Source organism: Thermobia domestica, chromosome 5, assembly GCF_964235325.1.
Source record: "Thermobia domestica chromosome 5, izTheDome1.hap1.1, whole genome shotgun sequence".
Taxonomy (NCBI): domain Eukaryota; kingdom Metazoa; phylum Arthropoda; class Insecta; order Zygentoma; family Lepismatidae; genus Thermobia; species Thermobia domestica.
In genome coordinates, this window is record NC_137458.1 from 321,957,594 (window position 1) to 321,972,772 (window position 15,179).

The 15,179-nt window shown below is 34.5% G+C and overlaps 1 protein-coding gene across 2 annotated transcripts in view; it reads left to right on the forward strand.

Annotated features, from left to right (window-relative positions):
* Nucleotides 1–3,680, forward strand: part of hd (humpty dumpty) — a 64,322-nt gene extending 60,642 nt beyond the window's left edge. For both annotated transcript variants that reach the window (XM_081760541.1, XM_081760542.1), the window contains exon 9: nucleotides 460–3,680. In XM_081760541.1, coding sequence (XP_081616667.1) covers nucleotides 460–813 — 354 coding nt within the window. In that variant the 3' untranslated portion in view covers nucleotides 814–3,680. The remainder of the gene's footprint in view (nucleotides 1–459) is intronic.
* The last annotated feature ends 11,499 nt before the right edge of the window (nucleotides 3,681–15,179 follow it).

Genomic DNA, 15,179 nt, shown 5'->3' on the forward strand with positions numbered 1-15,179 from the left:
CTTTTAGAATAATAATTCTCATGTATTGCAGAAAATAATTCTTATGTATTGCCTACACGATTAGGATTATGATCATCCATATGTTATTTTATATGTACACATATCTTACAATTTCTCCACGTTTTGTTGTATTATAACGCTTTAACAGTTTCAATAATACTTCGTTTTTCTGTGTGTTGCAGAATAATGGTGCATTTGTGATGCATTTATCGTTACTAACTCGAACTTAGAAAGAATCCAAAACGTACAGTAATTAATTTATTATTTCCTATCGAGAGAACTCTGAAACCGGTCGTATCATCGTCATTTCTTAATTCACCGATCTGATATTTACGTTCCTTTCAGCGACTATGTGAAAAACTAATTTATTTATACTTTTAATAATACAAGTGTTCCCTATGTAAATAATTCATTAATAATCTTGCTTTTGTGTACTAATTAAAATGTACTTCTTTTCAGGTTCGACAGAATCTTGTTCGAATGGAAGACAAAGATTTTCATTCGATTGAAATACTGGGTCCTGTTCTTCCACATACTATACAGAACCTCTGTTGTTTACTTCAACAGTCTTTGGACACGTTTACAGCTACTTTCGCCAATGTGGACACTACTCGTGCCTTTTCTCACTTCTCACCTGAGGAGCCATCTGTTGGAGGCTCTACAGCTTTTCTCAAAGAGAATCTTAGTGACTGTGGCTTACGCCGGGATCTACTTGAAAAATTGTGTTGTGTTAATAAGAACAGAGTTGAAGTGGATGTTTTAGAAGATCTTAAATACAAGGACAAATATTATTCATGGACGATACAAAATTAGTAATTATGTTTGGAGACAGTCATACGGGTAGTAATCATGTTCCATAATGACTATCCATCTAGTACATTATATTTTATAAGGTTCCTTCAGATGAGATATCGTTTTTGAGTCTGCAGTAGAGGTTTATTGCATATCATGTACCGATTCTGTTCACACGCACTCAAACTACCACCTTTTTCATAGTTTACGGTAAAGTTTTCCATTGTCCTGAAGGAAAATACTTTGGGCAACTATTACACCATGATGGAATTAGTTTTTCTTTTCATGGTTGCCATTTCTGCCAATGGTCATTCGTCTAAGAAACATTACATTCAGAAATATCATCATCCGTGGTGTCAAAGTGGTGTATTTTGAATGGACGCTTAAAGTTCTTATAGAGGAAGAAATCACTCACTTTTAGGTCTGGAAAATATGGAATTGGGGTAAGAATCGAAGTTGACTTTATAGATGCACCGCCAGAATGGACTGAGTGTTGTGTCAGTGACAGGACTGTTTGTGATTTCATTCTTCGCCATTTTACTTCTGTTCCTAACGCAATCGAGCTAGGGGAAGATGATATAGTCACTAGTGGCAATTGGCACTGGTATTTCCTCCCAGTCTATCATTGAAACGGACAGCACTATCGTTAGTAACTAATTTTTCCGCTCTTGTCCTTTCGAGGGGCATCTCTTTTATTTGTGAATGTTTAAAGTGCACCTTTCTTACCATTTTTGTTATCAATCAGACGAAAATTTCCCTTCATCCAGTTGACAGTGTTCTAAGACCTCCAATCAGTACTGATTCCTTTTGAATCCTCTTCTCGAAAGGAATGAGTTGCCTGTAGAAATATACAAAAAAAAAAAAGAAGCGAAAAGATGCCTGCTTTATTGCTCTAATATCATATACATGTAGAGCGCAAACTCCCATGTGTTTTTGTTAGTTCAGTCATACTCCTATGTGTTTTCGTTAGTTCAGTCATACTCCTATGTGTTTTCGTTACTTCAGTCTTACTCCTATGTGTTTTCATTACTTCAGTCATACTCCTACATTTTCGTTACTTCAGTCATACTCTGAGTTTTAGTTACTTCAGTCATACTCCTATGCGTTTTCGCTACTTCAGTCGTACTCCTATTTATTTTCGTTACTTCGGTCTATGTCTAAGTTTCCTATGTGTTTTCGTTACTGCAGTCATACTCTGTGAGGTTTATTACTTCAGTCATACTCCTCCAAGTGAACTTTGTGGTGGACAAACATCGTGTGCGTGGATTTCCTCGGGGTTCTCTCGTTTCCACCCACTTTCTTCATTCCAGCATTTCACTTATTACTCATCATCACCGTCTCCTTTAGCCTAACCGGCATAATCGTGGGACATAAAACTCACAGATTTCATTTCATTATTCAGTAATACTCCTATGTGTTTTTGTTACTTCAGTCGTACTCCTATCTGTTTTCGAATATCCTTGGATTAGTGGGACACTACTTCTCTTTTTATATCCCATTTGATTCAATAGGTTCGTCTGTAAATTATATGTAACAACATACTAGTTTTGTAGGTTTTTTTTTTAAATAACTAGACGTAAGTTTCCTAGAATGCCTTATATTTGTCCATCCATTTTTCGGAGCTTGCTCTGTTTGTTTCAGTTGAGTGATTTACTTTTAAGAAAATCTCTCCCAGTACCCGAAATTGTTTTCAGATTAGACGAAAACAAATCATTGCTTAAAATAAATAAAAATAACTCTGAATACCTTAAATTGTACTCACGTTAGACAACATATCTGTAAGATGTAAGTTCTCTTTCTTGCATCTATGTTTATTTACCCTTTCTCAATGTTGGACAAAATTAAAATGAAAACAGACTTGTTAAATATTTGTTTTATAAAGCATGATAATGTTTCAATATGGTCTATGTAGGTTGTCTAATTGAAATTGACAGATGAGTTTCAAGTTAGACTAAAATGATTCAAAGACGTTCTAACTAGGAATGCTTCTCCCAGTGTAGAAGTGGGAAATCTTACTAAAGCTGGAAAATATGTCACAAATACTACACTTCAACTAACAGTAACTCCATGGCCTATGAAACCTGGAGGTTAAATGTCACATTGATATCTATTATTAGCCAACTGGATCCAGTTTCTACTTTGTATTCCTATATCTGTGAAATCCATCTTAATATTTTTCTTCCATCTGCGCTTATCTTCCTAATGATTTTTTTTCTCGATCGGGTGTTCGGTTATAATTTTAAAAGCATTCCTATTTTCTTCCATTCTGGCTACATGAGTTCCGCACTTGAGTCTCTTAAATTTAATGACCGTAATAATGTTAGATAAACGGTACAAATTATGAAGTGTCTTGTTATTATCACACTTTATAATGCAGATGTTCAACAATAACAATTTTCACAGTTATTTGCCACAATTTTGATTCTGACAACATTAAAATGGGAGAACAAACATGCATGTAAGAATGTAAGAAGATAACTTCTTGAAGTGATTTGCTTTGTTCTAATGTGGAAACATGATTGAAGGCCTTGGATAACCTTATTCGTTTATACTATTTATAACCGCACCCTGTACCCTCACCCTTCAAAATAATCAAAGTATTAAAATCAGATCGATCAGTGTTTCATTTGAAGGAACTTTATATAAATATCTCATGTCTCTCTCTGTGAATATGTGTTATATACTGTATGAAGACAGTGATGTATGACGCATATTTAATACTTGAATAGTGAATTATATTGTAAGCATAATGTGTTTGGTGCGTGTGTGTATGTGTGTGTGTGTGGTGTTCTTTGATGCTATTTGATTAATGCATAATGTGACTTCCAATTTTAAAAATATAATCGTGTAATTTTACATTTTTATAATATATTATTTCCAAAACTGGATTTTCATTGTTTTGTTTTATTTTCAATGAATTAAAAAGTTCCACACTAAATGTTTGTATATATATATATATATATATATATATATATATATATAGATATAGATATAGATATATATAGATAGATAGATAGATATAGCTATATATATATATATATGTGTGTGTGTGTGTGTGTGTCTGTCTGTCTCTTATTTGCGATTTTTAAAATTTTGAGCCTTCCATTCGATAGAGAATCAAAAACTATCTCAAAGAAGTGATGGAATTTTTCGCGTCACTCTGACCGTTCCCGAGATATTGGCCAAAAAAGTTCCGATTTTGGGAGATTTAATGAGCCATATCTCGGGAACCGTAAGTCATAGAGAGATGATATTTTATGAATTTTTCAATTTTCAGCCCTCCATTTGAGCATGTCTTGGTAAAACAACATATTGTAGAACGTTTTAAGAGTACTCTTAAACAAAACATGTGGAAAAAATTGAATATTCAAGGAAATTTTAAATGGATAGATATATTACAAGAATTGTTTAATGAGTATAATAATAAAATACATAGAAGATAATAAAAAATTTTTTTAAAGTTCGTTCTGGCAATGCTCTTGGAACATTCTTATCTGGTTTTATTTTATTTTGAGGAACTTTAAGACTGTCTTGTATAGCGTTGTAAAATATCCGGAAATTCTGAACCTGTTCGTAAAAAACCGTTTTTCCGGTTATTTTCCGGAAAAATTGGGAAAATAACAAAAATCTTTGTTATAGGTTAATTTTATTAGTAATGGGACCGTTTTTTTCGAACGCGTGGAAAATGTAAGTTGAGAAATTTCAATATTGCGAATATTTAAAAAAGAAGCATTCGAAAATAAAAGCGTTACATAATTATTCTTGAAAATTAATAGTCTGCACTCATTTTCTTTATGTGCTTTTAAGTCGTTTATTCGTGGTTGTACATCAATTACAAAACTTGTACAGTAACATACATGTCTACCATCATGAAGCGTTTCTGTTGCAATAACTAGGGCTCTTGAATGAAACTAATGTGCTCTTTGATCTGTTAGAATTTTATTAATTTTAACCAAATTGCTTCTTAAAAGAGGGAGAAGTAGGCAAATTTCACTAATAGTCATGCACTAAAACATATAATTACTATTATTTAATATTCTAATATAGAGTTTTATATAAACTTTATGTACAAAATTTTGTATGTAAACAAATACGTTTTCTAGTGCGACAAATTATCTATAAGATAAAAGTGACTATATTTGTAACTTAACAACTCTTGAACCACCAGACCGATTTAGATAAAATTTTCAACATAGATGAGGTTCAAGCCTGGGATTGTTTTTATCATTTCACTTTGAAGGTGCCACTTGGAGGAAGGAAGGGGGTATATATTGAAAATGACCGATATTAGTGTCGAATGCATGGATTTCGCGATTGGTGAGATGAACAGTGACGCTTCCGATGCAGCTTAAATCCAATTGAACACTGTAAATTGAAGGAAGGGGGAGGGGAGATATATAAAATGATCAAAAGTGACCGATGTTCATATTAGTGTCGAATCCATAGTTTTCAGGGTCACTCAGATGAACAGTGACACTTGCGATGCCGTTTAGATCGAAATTCAGTCCCCATTAGTACTCCTAGAGAGGAAGGATGACATGTAAAGCTAATTGAAAATGATCGATACTATCGTAGAATTCATAGGTTTTTGGGATCCCTAAGTTCATTGGTGACAGTTCGGTGCCGTTTATGTCCAAAATGAAACGTATTCTCCTCTATTAAGAACGGGTATTCTGCTAGTCTTGAATAATAACGGACGGAAGTTTCGCATGTTAAATTCTTTCTCGCTGCTAAAATTTACGCACTTGTGCGGTGTATGTGTAAATAAGATCATCTCTCTTTTTCAGTTGTTCGAAAAATATAAAAATAATAATGAGAGTACGAGAACCTTCACAAGGTACAACGTCATTGGCAGAAATGGTTTGGAACTCCGCCACCAACACGTTGAACAATTGCTGCAAGACTGCTACATGTGATTAATAAGAACGACAGGTCGAAGAATGCAGTCCTGTCAATGGTTTCAGCACATCTTTGGCGAGGATGCGGAATTTGCAGGGAAGTTTGTGTGGACTGACAATCTGCAATTCAAACTTAACGGTACTGTGAACTGCCACAATTATGTCTACTGGGCTCCTGAAAATCCTCACGCTCATGTAGACAGGGCAGTGAATCTACCGGAGTTGCTGTATGATGTGGTTTATCAGTGCGTAGTATGATTGATCTCTTCTTCTTCGAGGGTTGACATGCTTCAGACAAGGATTTTGCCTGGCATCCAAAACCTGTATAGTGATGAACTTTTTAGATGGAACAAGACAGAGCTCCACCTCACTACCATCGAGATGTCAGGTCATACCTCGATAAAACTCTATCCGACGGTGTGTTGGTCGAAAAGATCTGTTCAGTAGGCCTACCTACCTCGGTCTCCTGATTTGTCACCTCTGAGGGATCGTCAACAATGACGTGTAATAACAAACAAACAAACAAAAAAAAAAAACAGCAACAATTGACGAGCTACATGAACAAATCGTAGTCATATGTTACCATTATGCCATATAAACTAACAGCCGTAGTTCGGTATGCAGTTTAGCGCCATGAACGTTGTATACCTAAGTAGAAGGTACATGGTGATCATTTTGAACACCACATAATCCTCTCTCAGTGCCAAAAATTGTCACACCAAGTCAAATTTGTTACGATATATGGACTAGCAAATAATGACTACATTTTTGGGTCCTCGCTGTATATTATACCTTATTTAATTTTTGGATGTGGGTAATTTCATTCTACATTACAAGCTCTAGGTAGAATACGGTTTAATGTTATTGTAAAATGTTAAAAATAAGTTATTAATTTGCTGAAAATGTGTGAAAATAAGAGAGATGGGTATTAACACAGTTCTGCTTTGGATAGCTGTGACACTAGGGTATAATTATTTCTGTATATGATATAGTCGCCGTACTTGGTGACGTATTTCTGCCTATGGTAGTTCATCTTGAGTAGACCATTTTAATAAAACGATACACTTTGGGTCTTAAATCACTGTTTACAACGACTCACCAAAGGTAGTCGTCAACCTGGTTCGGCTAATGATATAAGTAAATCTTGAGTGGTAATAATTGTTTACACATAAAAATATCTTCAATAATTATATACACTATTATTCTCACCTTTTCTATCAAAATTACAAGTCGATGATCGGCATTAAATGGTTTATTAGTTGATACTCTTTTAACGTATTTTCACTCAAACTGTCTTGCAAACATACATGTTGATTAGGTATCTATAAACAACTACATAGCAACGAATTATACAATAATGTATATTTCTTTACATATATTAAAAACATTCTTCTTTTGTTATTTTTAAATTAACATTATATCAAGTATAGTGCTTGAGTATGAGCACTTTCTGCCCAAGGTACAGGTAATTATTAAACGATACAAAGTATCTCGTTGTATAAAAATGTCGCCCGACGATGGGACTGAATATAAAAGTTACAAGCGAGCTTAGCTTTTATATTTAAGAACCACTGGTCCGTTTACAATAATGATGTTACATTACTTATGTTCTTTACATTTTGATCGCCCCTCGTATATATATCTTCATTAAGCTTCATATATATAAATACATTTATAATAAATCTTTTATTCCATTATCATTTATCTTTTATTACAAAAACGTCGTCGCTTAATAATATAATTACTGAAGGGTGCGCAGTCAAAATCGTAAGAGGCAAATTACCTTTTAAAAACATAAATCACAATGATTAGCATTTTCAATCATTGGTGCCTTCCATTTCAACTCAGGCAAAAAAATATAAAATTGTACCATCACCATCTCAGATATTGTTGAAACTTTTTTTATAGCAACTAGACATGTTTTTAAGAGACCCATATTTTTTTGTTTTGTCGAAAAAAATTTTCCCGCCAAGTAATGGGCCATCAAAGACGGGGAGTACAATTTATGAATTGTAAAAGACATGGAAAATGGTCAACTTCGGAGCCCCACCATTCAGCTATGGAGACAGGTAGAGTTATAATTCTTGTTGTGGTATGTACATAGGGATATAAATAAACTATATTTTATTATAGTTTGGTTTGCGCATGCGTATCTATTTGTACATAAATTAACAAATGAACGTCAATTTATCTGAAAAGTCGAAGTTTGCGAATTTTTTTCGAGCACTTCCGGTTCGAATTTTAAAATTCTGTTTTCACGGTTGGTAAGACCTAGTTACCCGCTTTCCGACAAAAATTTTGTATCGCTTCTGTGGTCAACCGTTTTGTCGAAAAAAATTCGAGAAATTGTAAAATTTTCAAAAATCGCCATTTTTGGGCGCCGTTTTCTCGAAAACACCATTTTTTAAAATTCTGAAATTTTGTCAGATGGTTCAACTTTACCTGAATAATAAAAACACCAAATATCATTCTCGACCAATGCTTCATGGATTAACTGCAGCCTTTTAAAGTTAGCGAAGTTTCGCTAATTTTGATGTCACAGTTAGCAACACTGGGAACAATGAAAGTGCAATGATTTGATGATGTTTGTGGTTCACATTCATTAAATAAAGAATAAATGGTTTTCTTGGCTGTTTTTTTTATTATTTTGATTAAAAAGGCTCTCTGAAATAGTAAAATGAGCCTCCCTCTACTCCTCCATTTTCTTAAACTGAAGTAATCTGAGGTGGAAATTACGATTACGAAATACACAAATTTCAAGTTCACTTACTTAAAATGGTCTTCGGAAACAAAATTTCACTTTTTTTTTTTTTTTTTTTTTTATATGGACCAATCATTTGCTTGGTTGTTGCCTTCTTTGCTAATAGCATGTAACCGTGCAGATGCTCCAATACATGTTGGTTCACTCATAACTCATCCAGGAGTGGATCTAGGGGGACGATTGCCGCCCCCCCCAGAAGAAGAAACTTTCTTATATATATATAAATAAAACCCATCCCAGAGTTTGGAGCTCTTAAAAGTAGCTCTAAGTAGCAGTATTACAATCCCCCCCCTAGAAGTCCGTCCTGGATCCGCCCCTGCGTAGCACATTGTCGATAGTCACAAAACACTTATTTTCACTTCTCTTATGCTCTTCTGGAAATCTGTACCCTGCTGAAGGTTCATGTGGAAGCATAAACAGCACTTAAACTTCACGTAATTCATGATTTATTCATAATATTTCTGCTACGCACCACTGGTTATCATACATATATGTATATAACAAAAGTTCCTTTTTGCAGATTTCTTAAATCTACACTTTGAATTGCAAAAGTTCGATTTTGGGGGAAGTATGAAGTTAGTTCATGGTGACCGGTTACTGCCATAAAAACTTCGCAATTTTCCGAAAGCCAAAGATAACTTCGTTGAATACCAGTTACCGGTCGCATACTTTCCCTTTTTTCTTCCGGAAGTCGTCGAATTCAGTTCCAGGTAACAAAACGAGAGTAATACCGGGAGTTTGTACTTGCACTATACTCACGAATTCTCCTGCGGTTTTAGTGGGGACGCGGTGGCTCAGTGGTAGAGCGTTCACTTCCGGTGCTTGGGGTCCCTGGTTCAATCCCAGCTCGTGCCGTTCTGCATTCCACCATTTCATTCATTTCTCATAATCACCGTCTCCTTTAGCCTAACCGGCATAACCGTGGAACGTAAAACTTAAAGATTTCATTTTTTCTTCTGCGGTTTTAATACTGTGTATCTGTTTTAGCCTAAGGCTATGGCGCGTTGCCACATTCTTGCCCCCCCCCACTACCGTCGCAGAGACCCTTGCATGGCCGGTTTCACTGCAAAAACACTGCTTTATCGGACCTGTCTGCATCTCGAACATCTGAAAGCGATTTTTAAAGTGGGATGCAGCACCATCAGAAATCACTGACACGGTTTGGGAAATTGTAGACACCTATTTTCACGTATTCAAACCTTTTTCTATATAATATATTTTCGCTTTTCTTCGAGTATGTTTAGAATCTTGTCTATGACTGTGAGTACATGAGCCGAATCGTGTGTTTTATCGTCGTTTATTACAACAAAACTGTCAATTGTTCCATATTTCGGTGATAACTCTGAATTTCACTTTGTAGAATAACAGTCCAGTTTTCAACGAAGTCCACATGAAGTAAAATAGAATTTGTATCTTGAAATTTTATACGGTGGTTTTCGGTAGCAATTGAATCTTTGGATTTTCTTGATGTAGTTATGAATTACAATTCTTACAGTTAAACCGGCAATGTACGATACGAAAACAGAAAGTGGCAGTTTTTTTTTTTTAACGAGATCATTATTCTCCCATATGGCATACGTAACCACTTTCATTTTCATCAGGATCAATAATTAAAGACACCACACTTATTTCTTCCACTCCAGGACATTCACCACATTCTTGAAGAAGAAGCTGTCATTTTCTACGGATCATACTACTAAAGGAAATAGGTCACTCATGACAGCTTCAATACAGGTTGCACCTTTGATTTGTAGCAACGCAGTAGCAGCTAACTTAAAATTTGCACAATACACACACACACACACTTCCCTCTCAGGTTGCGAACTGACACACTTTAGTCGAATACTATAAAATTCCGAGTGACCCATTTTTATGCTGGGATTGTTCTGTTTAAAAATTCAGTAAATTTCTTTGGAATGCGTAAGAAAACGTTTCAATTTATTTTTTTTTTAACTTTTTGTCATTTTTCGATCACTGTAATGACATCGCACTTAATTGAGACTTTGTCTGGAGCATTCCAAATCATACTGAGGTAATAGTTTAGGCCTTTTATAGATCATCAGAATTCATTGGATGGCCATTTCAAGTAAACTTAAAATTTGTGTGTTTCGTAATCGCAATTTCCACCTCAGATTACTTCAGTTTAAGAAAACGGAGGAGTAGGGGGGGCTCATTTTACTATTTCAGAAAGCCTCTTTGTTCAAAATAATAAAAAACCAGCCAAGAAAACCTTTTATTCTTCATTTAATGAATATGAACCACAAACATCATCAAATCATTGCACTTTTATTGTTCCCAGTGTTGCTAACTGTGACATCAAAATTAGCGAAACTTCGCTAACTTTAAAAGGCTGCAGTTAATCCATGAAGCATTGGTCGAGAATGGTATTTGGTGTGTTTATTATTCAGGTAAAGTTGAACCATCTGACAAAATTTCAGAATTTTAAAAAATGGTGTTTTCGAGAAAACGGCGCCCAAAAATGGCGATTTTTGAAAATTTTACAATTTCTCGAATTTTTTTCGACAAAACGGTTGACCACAGAAGCGATACAAAATTTTTGTCGGAAAGCGGGTAACTAGGTCTTACCAACCGTGAAAACAGAATTTTAAAATTCGAACCGGAAGTGCTCGAAAAAAATTCGCAAACTTCGACTTTTCAGATAAATTGACGTTCATTTGTTAATTTATGTACAAAAAGATACGCATGCGCAAACCAAACTATAATAAAATATAGTTTATTTATATCCCTATGTACATACCACAACAAGAATTATAACTCTACCTGTCTCCATAGCTGAATGGTGGGGCTCCGAAGTTGACCATTTTCCATGTCTTTTACAATTCATAAATTGTACTCCCCGTCTTTGATGGCCCATTACTTGGCGGGAAAATTTTTTTCGACAAAACAAAAAAATATGGGTCTCTTAAAAACATGTCTAGTTGCTATAAAAAAAGTTTCAACAATATCTGTGATGGTGATGGTACATGCTCTGCCTGAGTTGAAATGGAAGGCACCCATTATTAAAACGGTGATGTTAAGAAAAATAATATTTGATCTTTCCAGGGCGCATTATATGATAACTACGTTAGATGATGTTTTAAAATATACATTGTATCCATAAGGCATCAGAATATAGAAGAATCTTATTCGGGTAATATATAAAGTAGCACATAAAGACAGTCGTCGGATAAATGGCTTAATAGAATGAACCTTATTCTTAACATAATCTTTGACAACAAATTCTCAACACAAATCCATATAATATAAATAACCTTTGCCTTTAATCAAATATAAAATCGAATTATAATTCTTCACATTAACAAGAGAAAATTAAAATCATTTGAAAATTATCATTGGTTAATGAGAATTAAAGAAAATTAAATTAAGTAAAAATCAAAAATTAAACGTAACCTACGTTTAGACGAACAAAAGGAAGAAAATAAATCTATTTTTACACAAACATATTCATAAGAATCAGTAGCTGATATGGGTTTAACTCTTACTTCATCAACTGCAGTCAGTTTACATTCGTACTTGCATATGATTCTAATAAAGTACATTGTACTGCACAATCGTGATTAGGTTCCGCATTATTTTGTACATGAATTGCGTCATGATTTTGATTTTGATACAAAGTGACATCTCTTGAACTATGATTATGTCTATACATAGGATTTATAACATTTCTAGAATTTCGCCATGTATTTCGTTTATTTTTGAATCTATTTTGGTTATATGGTCTAACATAAGGATTGCCACGATTAATTAGGTTAGGTGGATTTCCAACATATCTTTGCCTATTTTGCTCGTTCGGATTGCTTAAATTCACTCGATTTAGGTTGTGTTCCGTATCGTTCGCATTACGGATATTTAGATTACGAACAGGTACAAAGTGATCTGAATTATTTTTAATTTTACCTACTCCCGCTTGATGATTCTGAGCGTGGTATTGAGTTTCATAACATTGTACAAGCATTAATAAATGATTAAAACTCATACACTGGGTAGAAAACAGGATCTGTTGTAGTTTAAACGGTAGCAAATTTCGAATTGATGCAATTACTCTAGATTCCGATTGCAACGGATTTACGACTTTTAATTCGTTATATGTATTTACAACAAAATCAACAACAGATTTGTGCAAACGAGGATTGAAAGGTTGATTTCTAATCGTGGCATCTCTGTTTGCAAGCAAAAAGTCATTTTCGTAATTTGCAATCAGCGCAGCTTTAAATTCATCATATGTATTGACGTGATCTCGTACTGCTTTAAACCATAAAGAACATGGTGGGAGTAATAAATGAGGGATTAGTTTCATATATTGCGATTTATCTATACACATTATATTGCACTCATCCTGAAATTTTTCTAGGAAAGAGGTAGCATTTTCGTTACATTTACCACTGAACTTACTCATAGCACGTATTTCACTCATCTTTACACTTAACTTTACCTTTCTTTCACCTTTCCGTGTTCGTGTTGAGTGACAATTCCTACCTACTGCATGATGTGTAGTTCCACCATCTCTTTTACGCCCATCTGTATTCCTTGGATGATTTTCTTCCAAAATAATGTCCTCATCGGATGGGTTACTTGAAGATGAGATAATGTGAGGTCCACGTGGATCTGCTACGGGTGAACGCGAGGTCATCTCCTGTGAACAAGGGAACTCCAAATGATCATTAACCATGTTGTTGTGGTATGCGTTGTCCTTAATCTGTAGCATCCTGATTTCCTCTTGTAATGCAGATATCAACTGAGTATTCGCACGTATTTTGGTAGAATTATCCGTGACCTGAATCTTTTGTTGCCGTATAGAAGATTCTATTACTTCCAAATCCTTTTTTACACAGTTGACTTCTTGAATTGTATGGTTGTAATTATCCTGGAAATCTTCAGATACTCTTCTTAGCTTTTCATCGAACTGTGATGTAATGTCACTCACCGCCTGGATAATAGATTGTTTCGTTTCTTCGGATGTCTGCTCCAATCGTTTACTTAATTCCTCGTACTGTTTACTGGAATCTTCGGATTTCCGCTCCATCATCTGTTTTAATTCCTCATACTGTTTACTGGAAGTCTGCTTTAAATTTTCCGACATCTGGGCTAAACTTTGTTCCAATCGTTGTTCTTGTCTCTGTAAAGCCATTAAGATTTTGTCTTCTAACGATAACATTTCGGGTACAACAGGAGCTGTATTTTGTTCTTCGTTACCACTGTCACCAGTTTCTTTCTCCATTGCCTCACCGATCATCATTTTTCTTGTGATTATTTTACCACTTCGAAGTATAGTAAAGTTCGTAGTCATGAACCTTATTACAGAAGTAAATTCATCCTTACTTTATACTTCAGGATAAGAATTTACAAAGTTCCCGGGTGAGGTAAACCAAAAATTTTACAACGACTCACCAAAGGTAGTCGTCAACCTGGTTCGGCTAATGATATAAGTAAATCTTGAGTGGTAATAATTGTTTACACATAAAAATATCTTCAATAATTATATACACTATTATTCTCACCTTTTCTATCAAAATTACAAGTCGATGATCGGCATTAAATGGTTTATTAGTTGATACTCTTTTAACGTATTTTCACTCAAACTGTCTTGCAAACATACATGTTGATTAGGTATCTATAAACAACTACATAGCAACGAATTATACAATAATGTATATTTCTTTACATATATTAAAAACATTCTTCTTTTGTTATTTTTAAATTAACATTATATCAAGTATAGTGCTTGAGTATGAGCACTTTCTGCCCAAGGTACAGGTAATTATTAAACGATACAAAGTATCTCGTTGTATGTTGCACCTTAGAAATGATGTCATTGTAACACTTCATTTTCGGAAAAAGGTCTGGATAATATGAAGGATGGGGAACAGGTTTGCATCCTAATTGAACTGCTTTCGAAATTGATTCGTTGGTAGAATTGATCTGTTTGTTGTAAGCAACAGAAGCATTCGTTTTTGCTAAAATTTCCCGGTGTTTCACCCTAAGTTCCTCACGTACCCGAACTAGCAAATCGCTATATTACACTGGTTATTATTTAACAATGTGGCTGTTATTCCCATTACGATGACTACGGTACTTCTGAGTACCAGGAAACGGGCATATTATCTTAGCGGCTGACCTTTGGACTCTTGTTTTTATGAGCAACCCTTTAGTAGCACCTTTATTTTGAAAGAACGTACCGATGCCGTAGGTGCATCTAAAATTGTCATGCGACCCATTTGGAAATGTTTCTAGTTATATATTATGTATTAGAGGCTTCCCTTCCTGTACATCTTTTAAATCTCATTATAAATTGGTTTTACCGATTTCTGTCTGGAGATGCAGGAAACTGACTGTCAAATTGTTATTCGTAAAAATAATAAAATAAAGAAAGACAGTAAGAAGACAACATTGTGTATGGTTAACCTAGAAAGGACGACTATATAAAGCAGCGTTTCCCAACCTTTTCCAACTTGCGGCATACTATGGATGTAACTTGAATTCTCGCGGCACACTCATAAATATTATTATTGTTAGTAGTAGTAGTAAATAGAAAATACCGTCGTAATTTGTTTCTGTGATTACTGACCTCCTCCTCACAGAGAAGAAAGCTCGATCACTGGCTTTCCCCCATCGTAAATCATTATACTTATTTTTCATTACAATTCAAAAATAGAAAACAATTCCAATGAAATATAAGACTCAGGCTTTTAAAAAATACACTTTCTTTT